At 41.4% G+C, this 17931-nt stretch overlaps 1 protein-coding gene across 1 annotated transcript in view; it reads right to left on the bottom strand.

Moving 5' to 3' along the window:
• Positions 1-17931, bottom strand: part of LRRC1 (leucine rich repeat containing 1) — a 148065-nt gene that overhangs the window by 18769 nt on the left and 111365 nt on the right. The window contains exons 5-10 of the mRNA XM_032864515.1: positions 9179-9235; positions 8837-8900; positions 8379-8453; positions 6573-6717; positions 4089-4207; positions 2447-2530 (exon numbers count right to left, since the gene is read on the bottom strand). Coding sequence (XP_032720406.1) covers positions 2447-2530; positions 4089-4207; positions 6573-6717; positions 8379-8453; positions 8837-8900; positions 9179-9235 — 544 coding nt within the window. The remainder of the gene's footprint in view (positions 1-2446; positions 2531-4088; positions 4208-6572; positions 6718-8378; positions 8454-8836; positions 8901-9178; positions 9236-17931) is intronic.

Raw genomic sequence — 17931 nt, forward strand, 5'->3', positions numbered from 1 at the left:
CTGGCTGCTCAGCCCTGATGGTCAACAGCAAGCACTCAGCAGCCGTTTCTACAGGGTCACCACTATAACCCACAGCAGAATTAGGGGCATGGGCTCAGTGCATTTTCCTACCCTGGGAGGTAAGTGTGCATGAGTAGCAATGAAGGTATGTTAGAAGAGAGCCAGTTCCTAAAAACCTCAACTCTCTCTGCTTCCTCTCCCAGCTACAGGAAAGGGCACAGACTTTATTCAGTTATCAGACTCTACATGCCAGAAAACTAATCACAATTTCAAGGAGAGCAGATAATATGTGACAGCAAACTACAATGCATTAAAGCTAGAACTACTTTCATACCATGTCCACTTCCCACATCATGAAATGCCATTCTAATAAATTTACACAGACACACGGCACATGGTGGGTATATCCATCCGAAGCCTGAGTTTCATTCTCTTAAAATGTGAAGAGGACAGATGCTCACATGAGGACAGATGCTAACATGATGGCAGTAATTTTATACAAAATGTTAAAGTTGTGCTTAGGATGTATTCCTTTGCAAGAGAATCGGAAGAGGGGCATAGGGAACTGGGTGGGGAAACTTCCTGGGAGATAGACATTCAACTCCCAAGTGCTCTCTTCAGCACTAACCTTGAAAATGTTCCTGAAATGTATTAATTTTAATAACATGTCCAAACGAAAGACTGTCTGACCTCTCTTTACCATCTTAAGGTCCTGTCTTACCTCAGGGCCACATGTGGAAAGGCTGGACTGCGTCCGTATGCCCTGAGTGGCCATGCTTTCCTTGGCCTGTGGAACAATAGTGAGCAGGCTGTCGGGGGACACATCTCTGGAGCCCATTCTACCGACTGCTAGCTATGTGAGGCCTGCTAAGGAAGGCTTTCCACCGGCCTTAGCTTCTTCATCTGGAAAATGAGGAACTCTGGCTTACGACCTCAAAAGCTGTTGTGAGGATTCAGGGAGTTAACAAACACGACAGCACCGAGCACAGGACGTGGCATCTAGAAAAAAAGTAAGAAATCTTTTCTACTTCTCTGTGCACGTGTCTACCTGTCCAGTCTGCTACCCATTCAACAAGAATAAAATCAATATTCAGAATATCAGCCCTGTGTTTTGGTTTATCACTGTGAGACCAGAACCACAATGTTCTGATTCTCAGAATCTCTTACTTGTGTCCCAGTTTAGCAGAGGTGTACTGAAGTCTTTCTGTGGGGAACAGTTTTATTTAAGTGCCAGTGCTCAGAGTAAGGGTGGGTCAGAATATGATCACATTTATGATAAATACTCTCCCTTGCTTCCTTTCAGGAACGTTGGCTGCCTTGCCCGGGCAGAAGACTGGGAGACGGTGGGTGTAGTGCCACAAAAGGGGAGAGAAAGAGAAGCCAAGCAAAGCTCAGAAACCCTGGGAAGGGCCCTAGGACAACAAGAACCCGCAAGTTCTGGCTGGTGGGATGGTAGATTTGAAATTATCCCAAGAAAAATAAAACAAAAAATAAAAAATATAAACAAATAAAATTATCCCAAGAGAGATGTTGGAAAGGGTCAAAACAGAGAAAGGAAGGACACTGAGCCTGGCCAGGGATCCCATCACACGATATCACACCTTTTCATGTGAGACCTAACAAAGGGGACACGGCTCACCGACATTAGATGGGGGTAAGAAAGGCAGCTGAACTGAGTTTCAGGCTAATGGTTAACAAAAAAATCAACTACCCATCTCCCAGTTCCCCTAGTTCTAAATAGAAGGTAAGCCTTTTGTTAAATATCACACATGTGTCTTTGTTTCATCTGCTCTGGGTCCCCTTGTTTTCAGCAATTCCCTTACCAGGACTGAAGTGCCTCTACATCTGTACAACTAGTCCCCACAATGCCTGGTGATGGGCTCTTCTCTTGGTTGGATCACTGACAGGGAAAAAAAAAATCCTAAGTATCTATAGCTTCCCATTCACCTCCCTCCATGTGAATGCCTTTGTGAAGAGTTCGTTCGCTCTCTCCCAGATATGAACACTGCTCGGTATCAATCTCTGTCCAAGAAAAGGGTTGCATCAAGATCCACTTTTATAATTCCAGTGGCTTAGGAAGCAGTTTAATTTCACATTAAACTCAGTTAGACCCAACGTTATCCGCTTCCTCTGCTAAACCCCCAAGTTACCTATTTCTGTCAATGGCTCTCTGTATGGCAAAGCCAGAAATGTCAAATCTCTCCCACTTTAAATCCTATCAACTCACCTTTCTCAAATGCTCATAGTCATCTGGACTCGCCTACCCTCTTTAAAGTCACTGCTGATGGTTCTTTGATATAATTTCTCCAACCATCTATATGCTCACAAATGGGAGTACATAACATTTAAAAAGCACCACATTAAGTCTTTTAAAATGTGTGACACTTTTGATCTCCTGTGTGCTATTATTTCTTTATAATCATTATTGTTTTTTTAAAGCACATACCTCTTTTGGTAAAGACACTAATTTATTTCTGTCTGCATTCAAGTTGCTCAACTTCTTAAGTTTTCCAATGCTCTTAGGTAAAGTCTGTTAAAACAACATTTTAATTATTAATTTAATACATTTTTTTAACATGACTCACAGTAAAACAGATCTTTTCAAGGATTTAAAGAATATAATCTCATCCACTAAGAGACATAATTGTTCTTTCTGAATATCATATAGGTCAAAGCTCACTTGGAAGATGTAAAATTAAATATTCTATATTTTTGTTAAAACCAGAGTATGTTTCAATGAAATGGAGTCAAAGGCATGGGCCTGGAAACAGAGAAACACCTAGTAAAGAGGTAATGCTCTTCAACCTAAGTAAAAATTTGCTCCTCAAGATTCATTGTTCATTGCCTGCACCTTTGAGAACCACACTGAGAGAATGGCTTGGATGACCTGGAAGCCAGAGGGTTGGGGGGACCAGAATCCAAAGCGGGGTGCTGTGAAGCAGCAGAAGGGAAGGTGCCATGGAGACAGGAGCAAGGCAAGCAGGGCTGGGGGGTCGGGTACACAAAGCACTCTAGGAATCAGGTAGGACCCTGGTGGAGGGGAGAGCTTCAACACTCTGCTAGAAGCCAGCGGTGAATGTTATGTTTACCTCTGTAATGATAAATATCTGTAAGCCTAAAACCATTAACTAGCATGAGAAGATTTGGGTACTTCCACGACACCCACCAGAGGAGGATGCCCACACTGCTGGAGGAGAGATGTGGCTTGGCTCCTGCACCAGCTCTCTGTCCTACCCACTCGTGCTATCTTTCTGCTCTTTCCACCTAAAGAGCCTTGCTTATTGTTTTTATAAAGAAAGAAGAAAAGAGAAGAGGAAAAGGAGCAGGGAGAGTAAGGTAGGAAACAGACTGACAAAATGAAAGAGCAAGGTAGGAACATAAGCTGAAGCAAACATAGCTGCTACAAGACAAGGAAGAGAGGAGGAAGAGAGGACAGAGTGATCAGTGAGGGCCCGAGGAAAGCAGAGAAAGCAGCAGGAAGGGAGGAGCAACAGAGATCCACTGTCATCCTGCGCATCCGGATCCCCCCCAGCACCACGACCAGGTGACTGACACCAAAGCTTTGCCCTTGGGAGGATGGGGAAGTCCAGCCCAAGTGTGGACACCTGCAGCCACTGCCACCCTCAATTTCCAGGGTGGGGTAAGATCTCAGTTCCACGCTCACCCCCCAAAGAGCACTCATCCCCCTGCCCCTATTCCCACCAAGGCTTTTCCCAGCCAAACACCACTTTCTCCCCTTTTCTCTCTTTCCATCTGCTCGAAGAACCCTGAGAGAAGGTTGCCCCCGGCGGACCCTGGACGCCATGGTGGAAGCATCAGCACAACCACTAATGGGCTCATCCCTACCCCTCACTGGATGGACACCTATGTCAGCGGAGCCTAACTACCATTCTCTTCACTGAAGCAGGTTAAAAGCCAGTCGTCTTTATGCCCTGCATTTGCTTTGAAGTCCTTATTTAGATGTAAGAAATAATAAAATTTCCACACAGTCCACCCCAATTATGAGTAAGGAGAACCTACCCTGATAAGTCTTTCTGATACAGAAACCACACGACACACATCCATTTGAATGTGCACCCCACACTCACCAGGAGCCGGTTTTCTGTAAGAACTAATTCAGTGAGGCTTTCACAGTCCCCAACTGCTTCAGGCAGCTGTGTGAGTCTGTTCTGATCCACCTTCAAGATCGACAATTTCTTTAGTTTTCCTGTAAAAGCATTATTTCAGCTCATTAGTTACAACTGTCTTCCTAATCATTATTTGGTATCTCTTATCTGCTGTTCTTTTTGTTTTAAATAGTTACTTTTTTTTCCCCTCACCCAGCTTTTCACATTATGAAACCACATCTTTCTCATTTAGATCACTGAAGGTGGAGAGTTAGTTTTATCGGAACATCAAAAACAGCTAGCAATCAGAAACAAATCATTTTAAAAGTCACTACATAAAAAATTGTATCAAAGCCAGAAACTTGATAGAAAAACAAATAGCTAGCTCTTGACAGATCTTTAAGGACAGGAAATGTTTCATGTACAAAGGAGAGAGACTTTCATCTTACTCCAAGAATCATCCTCACTAAAAACAAAAAATAAAGTGTGGTTTATTCTATCACCTGGAGTGAAAGTGGCTTGGTGAAGACTTCTGAAATGAATGGCTCTAGAGATACAGAATAAAATGGAAACCTTTGAAATGCCACATGAAGAACTGAGTGTATTTCACTCAGGGCACAAAGAGTGGATTTTCTGGTGGTGCCCGCAGGCGATGGAAAACAGGAATGGGGTGAGCACAGCTTCCTCAATGTCCCCACTGAGTGAAGAAAATCCTCAATCTTTTGGATTCTCATTTTCAACCATAATTCAAGGAATAATCCTACAAAACAGATAGCCTTCAATATCGACTGAGAGAGGCTGGCATGGGGATACTGTCCCCAGGAAAATCAGAAAATGGCCTCTATCTTAAAGGAAATGTAAAGCTGAAGAAAAAATGTTGAAAAAATTAACTTGCTTTGTGTGTTGCCACACACCAGGGCAGGAGAACTAACAGAGTCATAAGCTCTTTGTTTAGCATAGTCAATAACCTACTAACACTGTCTCCAGAGAGTTTCCACCTGTCCTCACCGGCAGGAGAGGCTTTCTCCACAGGGCAGGGCACACTGAATTGAATCGACAGATCTCCCTGCAACTGAGGAGTCTCCTTAACAGTATTACTGGCAGGGCACCTGGGTGGCTCAGTGGGTTAAGCCTCTGCCTTCGGCTCAGGTCATGATGTCAGGGTCCTGGGATTGAGCCCTACATGGGGCTCTCTGCTCAGTGGGGAGCCTGCTTCCCCCTCTCTCTCTGTCTGCTGCTCTGCCTACTTGTGATCTCTGTCAAATGAATAAATAAAATCTTAAAAAAAAAAAAAAAACAGTATTACTGGCAAGTGGTGTTGCCACCTCTCCCTGAACACTTCAAGTTACGGGGAGCTCATCTCTTCACTAAGCAGCCCAGACTAATTTGTAACCAATATTTCATTTATGTCCTTCCCTTATAGCTGTCTGAACTAGAAGATGCAGTAACAAATCGACTTCTCTTCTACAGGACAGCCTCTCAAATGCTTGAGGTCAGCCATTTCACACTTCCTACTTCCTATGCCTAGCAACAAAACGTCCCCAGTTGCTACAACTATTTTTGGATACTAAATATCATTCTCACCGACCATCTCTACCTGGACTCAAAATCCCCATCAATTTTCCACCCGGGCTGAACCAAAAGACAACGTCTGTGTTCCTCCCCAGTTGTTATGATCAGATACTGCTTTCATCTTGACCAAACACCAGAAAGGAAGTGGTTCTCTGTCCTAGAGCTTCTTCAACTACTGAAAATCCTTCAGAAACCTGCTTTGATATTTTGAATAAAAGCTAAACAAAGGTCAAATACAGCAACACTTTGTTAACTGTGGTTAAACATAGTTTCTTACAACCTCTAAGTGGCTTTGCAATGGTGGAGCTCTTGGTCCATGTCTGTTTATACCTTCCCTGAGTTTATTTTCTCACACAGGACTGAATGCCTTTAGGATAAAGGAAATGTCTGAACTAACTGATTTTAAAGGAAATGACAGACAATGGTTAAAGGAAAGGACTATTCTCGACGTATGAGAAAAGGATCAACTCAAACACACCATTCCTCCCTAGGTCATGTGGTGAGGTCAGAGTCACTTTCTCATTAACTACTTAGGATGCTCACATAAAAATTTCTTAGAGACTGCTCCCATGACTGAAACTTATCTATTATTCAGATTAATCTCTACTGAAAACAATGGAGACAAGATGCAGAAGAGACAGAGGAGTCAACACTTAGAAGTAATCATACCTACAACTGCTACTGAACCAGGATGACAGAAATACTTGCCTATCAAGAAACTTCAAGTACATTAAATGTTCTCTGCATTCCTTCTTTAAGAGCAAATAAATGACAGGGAGACTAAAGGAGCCACATCGCCAGCCTCTGAGAGTGGTGACCAAAGGATCAGAGTGATCCCCAAAGGCCCGAGACAACAGCCAGCACCTTCAGTAGGGAATTACTTTCCGTACTTACCGATGCCATCTGGAATCATTTCTAGTAAGTTCTGGGAAATGACTAAATCCGTTAATGAAGTCAGGCCACTGATTTCTTCAGGAAGTCTTTCCAACCTATTTTCAGAGACATCTAAGCACAGTAGGTTCTTCAGATTTCCTATTTCCTACATCAGTGACACAAAAAAGAGACTCATGCTTCAACCTGCCACAGTACAGAGGAATTTCTTACAGTGATTTTTCACAGTCAAATCCCAAAGTTGTCCCGAGGATGTTTCTTTATCGTTTATCTATATGAGAAGGCTGGAGTAAATTTCCAGACCCCTTTCCAATGAAAACGGGAAGCTGTAAAAATCACAGACACGGCTCTGGGAGGGATGCCAAGCCCTCCAACTTCAGGCAGGCAAGGAATCATTCTCACGTAACAGATGAAAAGACAGGCACCAAGAGAGAACAAATGACTCTATGGTTACATAATTTTAAAAAAAGGGAGTCTCGAATCCAGTTCCTCAAGTTTTGGAATCAATCACTTCAATAAGCAACTCATACTTCAGGGTGACCCTGAGATTTTCTGTTAAGAAACCATCTGTACACACACACACACACACACACACACACACACACACTATCTCTCTCTCTCTTTTCCCATCATGCCCCAGAGCTGATGTATTACTTTTCTGATAACCCCGTGGTATTTTTATTCCCCATCCTGTGACTCTGAAAATAATGGGAATTCTCCCAACCAGGATTTCTTGTAATTTCCTAGAGAAATCTAGGTATTAATTAGACCTTCACCACATCAGTTGCTAATCTGTCTCCTTTCCCCAAATGCAGCCAAGACCTCAGAAAGAGACTGCAATTATCTCCTTCCTTCCCTTGGCTGTGAGTGAGGTCCTCATACTTGCAGTGCTGTAACTACATCCAGAACATGCTACGAGTGCTTCCTCCTGGAGTTCAACCTCCTGCATCAACAAGGCCTTCCTCACCTACAGCACACAGCACCATCACACCTGCTTCAGCCCACTGAGCAGACACCTGAGCATCTGATCTGCTTTAAACTAGGGGCACCTAGGCCATCAGGAAATACACCTGGACTTTAAAGACTGGCTATAAGGTATATCAAAGAATGAAATTCAGGAATAGTTAGACAAAAACTGGGTAAGAGGAAAACGCTTGTTTTTTAGTTGTTGGGTTTGTTGGCTTATGTTTCTCTGTCATTTTACCAGAAGGCAAGCCTGCTTACAAAAGGACTCCACGAGATGACTATGTACCTAGAAGTCTGTGCAGACTCTAATTCATTTGGAACACGGTTCTCACATTTGATAATAGTCGGAAAAACCTTAACACTATGACAAAACAGCTAAAACATAAGAAGTATTTGCAAAAATTTTGAAATAAAAGCTTTTAACATTTCTTTTACATCAACTATTACAGAAAAGAATGTGGTCACAATCATCCCAAAGCACTTGGCATGTCACAAAGACTGTCAGAAATGGACACCATCTAAGAATCAGAAGTCCTCGCAATTTACAAAGTTGCTAGGCTTGAAGTAAGCCACGTGGGGAGCAAGGATGAAATAAAATACAGACTTCACCAACTAAAGGATGTATTTTCTATCTTTAGAAATGGTGGGTTGAGGCTTTCAATTTTTCTGTGGCAATGTAGCATGATGAATGCTTAATATATGTTACTAAATGTGCTTTTTCAACCAATGTTTTTGGTTTCAAGATCCCCGTTATAGAAAATTTCACATAGAAGCAGGGAATATATGAGTGGTGCCTGTGGTTATTTTATAAATTGGGGGAAACAAAGTAAAATCACCACTTACCTGAGGTAATTCTGACAGCTGATTTCCATCCAACCAGAGATCCTTTAGATGTAAGAGAGCTCCAATTGATTCTGGCTAAAACAAACAAACAAAAATAATGTTATGGTAACAAAGTTCCAATGTTGAGTCTTCCACTAAGAAAGAATCCCAATTCAGCAAGTTAATAAATGGGTACTATACAGGATATCTGTTGGGGCTTTTCCAATACAAGTCCCCCATCATAAAAGCACTCCCAGTGCTCTCCAAGAATGTTGGTGATTTCCATTTATGCCCGTCATCCCTAGTCCTGACCCTCCCCACCCCTACATCACAATTCTTAACATGTATGAACTGAAGCACATTTTCTCATGTTGCCAAGCTCTATCTGTGAAAATACACCCCTACAGATTTCCCCTAAAATACGTTTTGATGACACACGGGGACAAAATTAAATCTAAATCTCTTCGGTACAGACTTACCAAATTATATATTTCATTGTTTCCTAAATCAAGTTCTTCTAGTCTCCGCAGCTGGGTAAGAGAGCTATTTAAAAAAAAGAAGAAGAAGGAACTCTTAGAGAGTACTTAGAAATGCTGAGCAACATGGTATTCCTCACTCGGACTCATTTCCAAAAACATTCGGACTGCATGGCTCTAAGTATTACCAAGGAAAAACTATTAAGGGAAGGCTGGCATCTCCCAAACTTTCCTAAAGACACAGAATCTCTTTTTGACAAAGTACTGTAGTACTTATTTTTTTTTTAAATACTTGAAGAAATTCATGTAGTACAAAATCCCCTCTTGTTTTGCCCAGAGACTCACTCAGGAAGATATGTAAGAAGATTCTCTCTCAGTTCCAGGGAAGCCAGGTTATAAAGACTAGAAATGAACAAGAGGAAAAAAATATAAGGAAAATTCCTGAGATTCTTCTTCCCATTCCCCCCTTCATAATACACTCCACAAATAGCAATTCTTTTTTTTTTTTTAAAGATTTTATTTATTTATTTGACAGAGAGAGATCACAAGTAGGCAGAGAGGCAGGCAGAGAGAGAGAGAGAGGGAAGCAGGCTCCCCACTGAGCAGAGAGCACGATGCAGGACTCGATCCCAGGACCCTGAGATCATGACCTGAGCCGAAGGCAGCGGCTTAACCACTGAGCCACCCAGGCACCCACAAACAGCAATTCTTAATAAAACCTCGTCACTTCCTCCCAGGAGAAAAATATGTATAACCACTACCCCTACCCTCATTAAAAACAACATACTATCTACTCCCTCAGTTTTAATATTAAAATAAAAAGAGAAGCATCATCAACGTAAGGCACCCTTATTTAAATACTTGTACAGTTGATATGTGAAAATAACTCAGTAGTCCTTAAAGACAAACCACTGCTTGGAACCAAGATAGAAGCCAACTGTGTGCTTCCAGACTTCAGAATGTCAAATATGTGCAGGTACCATAAAAAACAGTAATGCCTTTAATCTCACAAAGATCAGAGCTCGTCTTCAAACATCAGTGAGAGACCAATCATGTTTGAAAGTAGTAGGCATCTCAGTCCAGAGGGCCCACATGCTGTACCTAAGATCACAAATTCTAGGGATGCCTGGGTGGCTCAGTTGTTAAGTGCCTGCCTTCGGCTCAGGTCATGATCCAAGAGTCCTGAGATGGAGTCCTGCATCAGACTCCCTGCTCAGAGGGGCTTCTGCTTCTCCCTTTGCCTCTGTCCCCCTCTGCTCCTTGCTCATGCTCACTGGCTCTCTCTCGATCTCTCTCTCTCCCAAAAATAAATAAAATCTTTAAAAAAAAGACCACAAATTCGCAGAGTACCTGGAAGCAACAATATGGAAATAATGGCCATTTAAATGCATCAAGGACACCTCACGTGGTGCCCACAACACAAGACCGATTCAATAAATGGGAGCAGTAATGTTTGTTTCATTCCTATGGAACACCACAGTAGCATGCTTATCTGCAGATTCTGTTGCCTCTCGGGTGTAATCCATGCCTACCACGAGCACGATGAAAGGAGACAGATGTTTTCCCAGGACACTAATGATCTGGGTGGAAGCTTCGTATGCAGTGGCGGCTCTGCCTCACCAGAAACCTCACATGCCCAGGGGACATCAGCACAGGCACACATTACTGATTTGGAAGGTAACAGATTCATCTATTACTCCACCAGGTGTTGTACTAAGCTCTGCACCAATCCAAAACACAAGGTTTTGCTCGTATCACCACAGTAATGTTCAAATTTGGAGGACTTTTACCATGTAAGCACACAGAACACAAGGAGTCAAACCTTATCCCAACACTCTAATCTGCCTTAATCTTCCATTCTCCTTCCAACATAAAAGCCAGAACCAAAGCTGGTTTCATAACATCAGAAAACGTGAATCTGATTTGCACAAACAATATATATACATATGCGAAGACTATTTGCTGGAAAATGTATTTTAACTTGATGAAATGCACAAATTCTGTATCTCCTCCAATTTTAGAAAACTGAATACTTTTCACAATTAAGGCAGAAGCAAACAAAACTCTTCAGAACATATTTTTTTAAAAAATCAAAATCCCTGCTAACAATTATGAATTTAATGCTGACATTCTTAAGAAAAAAGGAAGGCTGAAGTTGCAGCAATGTAGCTCTACTTTGGGTGGGCCAGGCATTCACACAGAAGACAGAAGAACGGGAAGGAGAGGGAGGTGAGAAGGAATTACCTGGCGTCTATTTCCAAAAGCAACCTGTACACGAGGATGACAAGTAAACACTGTACTGCTTTGCTTTCAGCTTTGGTGTAAACCCTGGCCAGTTTCATTGGGGAGGTAGTAACCTTAAGCTATTTTCACATTCATATTTTAACAATCACTGATGAAACTGTCATTTTATCTGTTCAACATTCATTGCTTTCACACCAATTTTGACGCATGAAAGGCACACACTAATAAAAGAAGGAAAAAGTCCTTGCTTCACAAACCTTACTGGCAGGCATCACTGAATGCCCTCTTTAAAAGTGGTTTTCCTGGGGTGCCTGGGTGGCTCAGTCATTAAGCGTCTGCCTTTTGCTCAGGTCATGATCCCAAGGTCCTGGGATGGAGTCCTGCATGGGGCTCCCTGCTTAGAGAGGAGCCTGCTTCTCCCTCTGCATCTTCCCCTTCCCTGCCTGTGCTCTCTTTCTCAATCTGACAAATAAACAAAATCTTTAAAAAATAAAATAAAATAACAATAAAAGCAGTTTTCTGCAGGCCTTGATGATGAGCGTCGTCCTGAGGCCTCACGCCTGACCTGGACCACCTGCCCACTCTCTCTGGCACGGCACACAGCTCCTCACACACATCATACTCTCTCATACTCTTGATTAGTAATGACCCGGCTGGGTGATGACAGGCCAAGGACACAATTAGGAATGGGATGCTTTGTGTAAATTCCATTAGGAAGGGCCAAAGGTACAATCCAAGTCTGGTGGGAAGCCAAAATTCCAGCCCTCACTCCACAACGCCTTGAGGCGTCTCAGGGGCCCTCTATTCTCTTGAATCTCTTAATAATTTCGGTTTTAAAAGCAGCTATCAATCTGGGGCAAATATGTCAGTCTTACCTTCTTAACCGCACCAAGGACACTAGCACTTTTACAGGTTTATGTCATTTTAAAAACAGGATACACATTTTTAAATTATCTTTACATTTTCTCTTGAGGGTAAAAAGCACAGGCCACAGTTACTAAAAGCAATAATGCTTGAGCAAAAATACTGCAAAAATGCCCGCAGACTTCCAAGTGTACAGAACTTGCTAACGACCTGTTACAGTCAACGCACGGTTCCCACCACTACCATGCTAACACCCAAGTAAGCAGAACATCCTGTTAAGCAAAAAAGTTCTGATTCCAAAACTTCTTAGTTTCTACCGTTTGGGGGCCTGGAGGGGAATGAGAATGTATGGGTGTTGCAAAAACAAAAAAAATACCTGATTTTTCTAACTTTTCAAAATTCAACAATTAATTTAAAACAAAGTATTTAAAATAAGAGCTTTTCTGAGGCAATACTTCCCCTAACTTTAAACTATTTAAAATGAAGGAACTCAAGCATTCCATCGGGCTCTGTGGACCCAGTAGCCAAATGCTATTCTGAGAAGAGTACATAGGGTCGGGCAGGAGACAGGGCCCGGTCCTGGCTCCACTTCTGGCCTGTCCCTCACTAAGTAGCTGCTGGACTGCCCAGCTCAGGTGCTATCCCAACCTCCGCTAAAATAAAGATAATCATATCTACTATGGCAATTAGGGCAAACTACGTTTTCCATTTTCCCATCAAGTCAAGAGAGCGAGTGTTGCCCCTTATTTCCTTGAGACAGCCCCCAGCCCTGTGCAGTCAGGTACCTTCTAAGTGGGCATGCCCTGCTACAGGACACTCTCCATCACAGGAGTCATCCCCGCTATGGAGGACTCCCTGAAGTGCAGCTCCCAGAGACAGTGAGCTGCTGGCCCTGGCCAACTTGTAGAAAGATACAAGCTGCATAGTCCCAGAGCAAGTACAGAATCCTACCAGCCCTCTCCAAACTATTCTACTAACAGCTGACATAAAAGGAGATCTGCCTGAATTTAGATTTAGACCAGAGAAATTAATATAAAATGGAATGACTAAATGAATGAATGAATGGTCTCTCTTAGTCTTTCAGAATACAGCATGCATCTTCAATCCAGATGTCAAGATAGTGCCTTCCCATCAAGGCAACCTATTGAACGTAGCACAAACACCTCTGCCTCCCTTATAGCACCTAATAAAGAAAAATGTGCTCTGGCAAATGCGGCGCTGGGGGAGTCAGACACAGTTCTGTCCGCTTCTGAGACCAGGCTCTTAATCCCTAGGACGAGAGAAACAAGGAGACTCAGACTCCACACGTCTTTATCAGCCACTTCAGTTAAAACATGAGAGTATAGAGACCAAAGAAAGCACCAGGTGTTTCTAATATTTTACACATGAGAAAATGAGACACTGGAGATGCAATATGAGAATTACTGGTTTTTAATACTTCGACTACTAGCAATGATACCAGCAGCTTATTATATGATAGATATTGTTATAAGCCCTTTATAAGAATCAGCTCCGGGGATGAGAAAACTAATGCAGCAAAGTATTCAGTAGTAAGTTTTCCTTCCACCTTCCTCCCTCCTCTATCCAGTTTCCCACCACGGAGACCCTTTTCACTGAAAATCACCCATTTTTTTGTTAGTCACTAATGTATTCATGCAGAGTTCTCTTTCATGCAAAGACAATCAAGTATCTTCCCAGTCTTCACATGCAACTTATTCCACACACATCTAGTACTTTGCTTTGCTCTGATTTTTTTTAAGATTTTATTTATTTATTTGTCTGAAAGAGAGAGACAGAGAGAGAGAGAGAGCACACAACCAGGGGGAGTGACAGGCAGACAGAGGGAGAAGCTGAGCAGGGAGCCTGATGCAGGACTCAATCCCAAGATCTTAAGCCAAAGGCAGACGCTTAACTAACTGGGCCTCCCAGGCGTCCCTGCTCACACAGATTTTTGTCTCATTTCTTATTTATAAATATCTGTATTTTTTTTTAAATAACTGCATAGTATCTCACTTCTTTATACACCTTAATTTTTTTAATTATTCCCTCATTAACAGTTATTTTTCTCTTTAATTTTAATATTTGGCAAATTAAACTTCTATGCAATACTGCTGGAGTGAATTCATCCCCATCCTACAAAAACATGATTTTCTCTTCTTCCTGTAACTCCTTTCCACCATTTCTACCAGCAAATGGGGTAAAACAACAATAACCACCACAAACAACTTAATGAGCTCTTACAGAAAAAGAGTACATTAAAGCATTTCTTCTGAACACATTAATGCTTAATGTTTTACACAGTCCATGAGAGCAGGGACAAAAGTTATAACGTAAGTCAGAATGTAGGCCATCTGTATTTTTAGGATTCTATTTCAGGGACTGGATGAGTGGTTACTTTAAAGAATTTACATCTGTTCTCCACTATACTTGAAAAATCCCCTTTTAATCCACTTGGATTTTTTTTTCCATTTTGGTAGCCAAAATCATTAAGAAACTAAAGAATAAAATAAATTGAGGTAGAACAAGAAAACAAATGGTAGTACACTATAAAACCATTAAAATATACAATCTATAAATATTCATGGTAATATTATTTGACGGGAGAAAACACCACAATTATTAGGGACAGGTAGAGTTTGCATAAAATTTCTGCCTTTTAAATACCAAATTAGTATTTAAGAAATCTGTGGTAACAAATTTCCTTATGGTGGTTTTGCTCTAGAAACTTCTAAAAATCTTTGTTTTTGAAACAAACATTTTATAGAAATTCCTAGGCCTCAAAAAAGAGTAGGGGGCACCTGGGTGGCTCAGTGGGTTAAGCCTCTGCCTTTGGCTCAGGTCATGATGTCAGGGTCCTGGGATTGAGCCCTGCATCGGGCTCTCTGCTCAGCGGGGATCCTGCTTCTCCCTCTCCCTCTGACCCTCCTCCTCTTTTGTTCTCTGTCTCTCTCTCAAAAACTTTAAGAAAAAAAAGGGGGTGTTGGTGGGGGAGTAAGATTTATTCCTTTCGGGCAGCATGCACTAATACAATATAGGTAAGCAGCCTGGTCCTAGGCCTTATTAGTAAGGCCCACTAAAATTAAGGTCATCATTCCCAAGGGTAGCAGACACAAAATCAGACCCGCACCCTCTATTTCCATCTGCCAGGGAACCCAGGACCTATGTACTTGCTCTACTTTTATTAGCAAATGGCATAATTAAATGTTTACTGATAATAACCATTTCGTGACTGATAGCTACGTTCTGGGCACTGTGCCAGTCCGTTATATATTCCTTCTCCTATAAGAATGCTAATTTTTGAGGAGCAAATTTAAATAGAGATATTTGGATATATTTAGACTAACTTATTTTTGGTTCTTTTTTTTTTTTTTTTTTTTTTTGAGGGTATGTTTCTTTAATAACCAAGGATAAGGAATTTCATGGAGATGGATACATAAAGTAAAGACAAATGCCCCCAGATGGAAACAGAGGCTCCCAAGATTCTCAAAATTCTCTACAAGTTCCCACTGGAGTCTTATAACCTCTCAACCTTGCTCCCACTCCTCGTGGCCTGAAGGTCTTGGAGGCTCTGGCTATGTGTACCGCCTTGTCACTAGGTGAGTAACTGAGGCGAAACGACTTCAGTGCGTTACTCATGAGGTTACATTAGAGAGCATTTCCTGCAAGAATAAATAGGTCAGCCTCCCAGGTACAGCCTCATCCTTCAGCAACACCAGTTTTAAAGTTGGCCTAAAGATCCATTACCACTACCGAATTCTGGAAAACTGTCATCGCCCAAAAAGAAACTTCAGGTTTCTGTTGGCCATTTGGAGAAGACGCCACCTCACACCAGTCAGAATGGCTAAAATGAACAAGTAGGGAAATGACAGATGCTGGTGAGGATGTGGAGAAAGAGGAACCCTCCTACACTGTTGGCGGGAATACAAGCTGGTGTAGCCACTCTGGAAAACAGCATGGACATTCCTCATAAAGTTGAAAATAGAGCTACCCTACCACCCAGCAATTGTACTAGTAGGATTTACCCCAAAGATACAAACATAGAAATCTGAAGGGGCACATGAACCCGAATGTTTATAGCAGCAATGTCCACAGAAGCCAAACTATGGAAAGAACCTAGATGGCCATCAACAGATGAATGGATAAAGAAGATGTGGTGTGTATATATAAAATGGAATACTATGCAGCCAAAAAAATGAAATCTTGCCATATGCAACGACATGGATGGAACTAGAGGGTATTTTGCTGAGCAAAATAAGTCAGTCAGAGAAAGACAATTATCATATGATCTCACTGATACGTGGAATTTGAGAAACAAGGCAGAAGATCATTGGGGAAGAGAGGAAAAAAATGAAACAAGACAAAACCAGAGAGGGAGACAAACCATAAGAGACTCTTAATTTCAGGAAACAAACTGAGAGTTCCTGGAGTGGAGGGGGCGTTGGAGGGATGGGGTGGCTGGGTGATGAACATAGGTCCTATGGTGAGCACTATGAATTGTGTAAGACTGATGAATCACAGCCCTGTCACCCTGAAACAAATAATACATTACATGTTAATACAAATTAATTAATTAATTTAAAAAAAAAGAAATTTCATATCCATCAGAGGTTGTTTCTTATCCTGGCTCTGCCCTCCCAACACTTACCCTCCCTCACTCCTTACCCCAGGCACTGGCAACCACTCATCTAATTTCTGTCTCTATGCATTTGCCTATACTGGATATGTCATTTGAATGGAATCAGACACTATGTGGCCTTTTCTATCCGGCTTCTTTTACTGAACATGTTTTTAAGGTTCATCCTGTTGTAGCATGTATTGGTACCCCAATACTTTTTTGGCTAAATATTTCACTAGATGAATATACCACATTTTGGTTATCAGTTAATCACTGATAGAAATTTGAGTTGTTTCTACCCTTTGGCTATTACAAATAAAAGCAGCTATGAACATCCACGCACAAGTTTTTGTGAGGCATGCTTTAAATTCTCTTTGGTAGTGGAATTGCTGGGTTATATGGTAACTACTTCCAGCTTTTTGAAGTGGGACCTGCTCCTTCAAGTGCAGGGCATGCTTCTCTTTACATTCCCACCAGCAGTGGATGAGGGCTTCAGTCTCTACACATCTTCACCAACATTTGTTATTATTGGTTTTTATTAGAATTAGTGTGTCTAAAGTGGTATCTCACTGTTGTTTTGATTTGCTTTTATCTGATAACTAAAATGATGTTGAGCATCTTTTTATGTGACTATTGGGCATTTGTTTATCTTCTTTGGACAAATCTCCATCTTTATTTTTTTTAATTGGGTTATTTATCTTTCACTGTTGAGTTTTAAGAATTCTCTATATATTGTGGATACAAGGCTCTTATCTGATACATAATTTGCAAATATTTTCTCCCACCTGTACATTTTCTTTTCACTTTCTTCATAGTGGACTTTGATGCATAAAGTCTTTAATTGTGATGAAGTCCAGATTTATCCATTTTTTCTTTTGTTGTGTGGGCTTTTGGTGTCACATCTAAGAAACCACTGCCTAATCCAAAGTCATGAAGATTTACCCATTTTCTTATAAGAGTTTTAGCTCTTACATTTAAGTCTTTGCTCCATTTAGAATTAATTTTTGTATGTGGTGTGAAGTAGGGGTGGGACTTCATTCTTTCGCATATGGATGGATAGTCAGTTGTCCCAACAGCATCTGTTGAAAAAACTATCCTTCCTCACTGAACTGTTTTGGCACTCTTGTCAAAATCAGTTAACTATAAATGGCAAGGGTTTATTTCTGAATTCCCAATTCTATTCCAGTGAACTCTGTGTCTATCTTTTTGTCAGTACCACGCATCTTGATCACTGAACCTTGCTAGTTATGTTTTGAAATCTGGAAGTGTCAATCCTCCAATTTTGCACATCTTCTTTAAGACTGTTTTGGCTATTCTGGGTCTCATATCTCCATTTGGGGCTCAACATGTCAATTCGTGCAAAACAAAAAAAAGC

Source organism: Lontra canadensis, unplaced genomic scaffold (genome assembly GCF_010015895.1).
Source record: "Lontra canadensis isolate GAN:19392208 unplaced genomic scaffold, GSC_riverotter_1.0 scaffold27, whole genome shotgun sequence".
Classification (NCBI taxonomy): Eukaryota; Metazoa; Chordata; class Mammalia; order Carnivora; family Mustelidae; genus Lontra; species Lontra canadensis.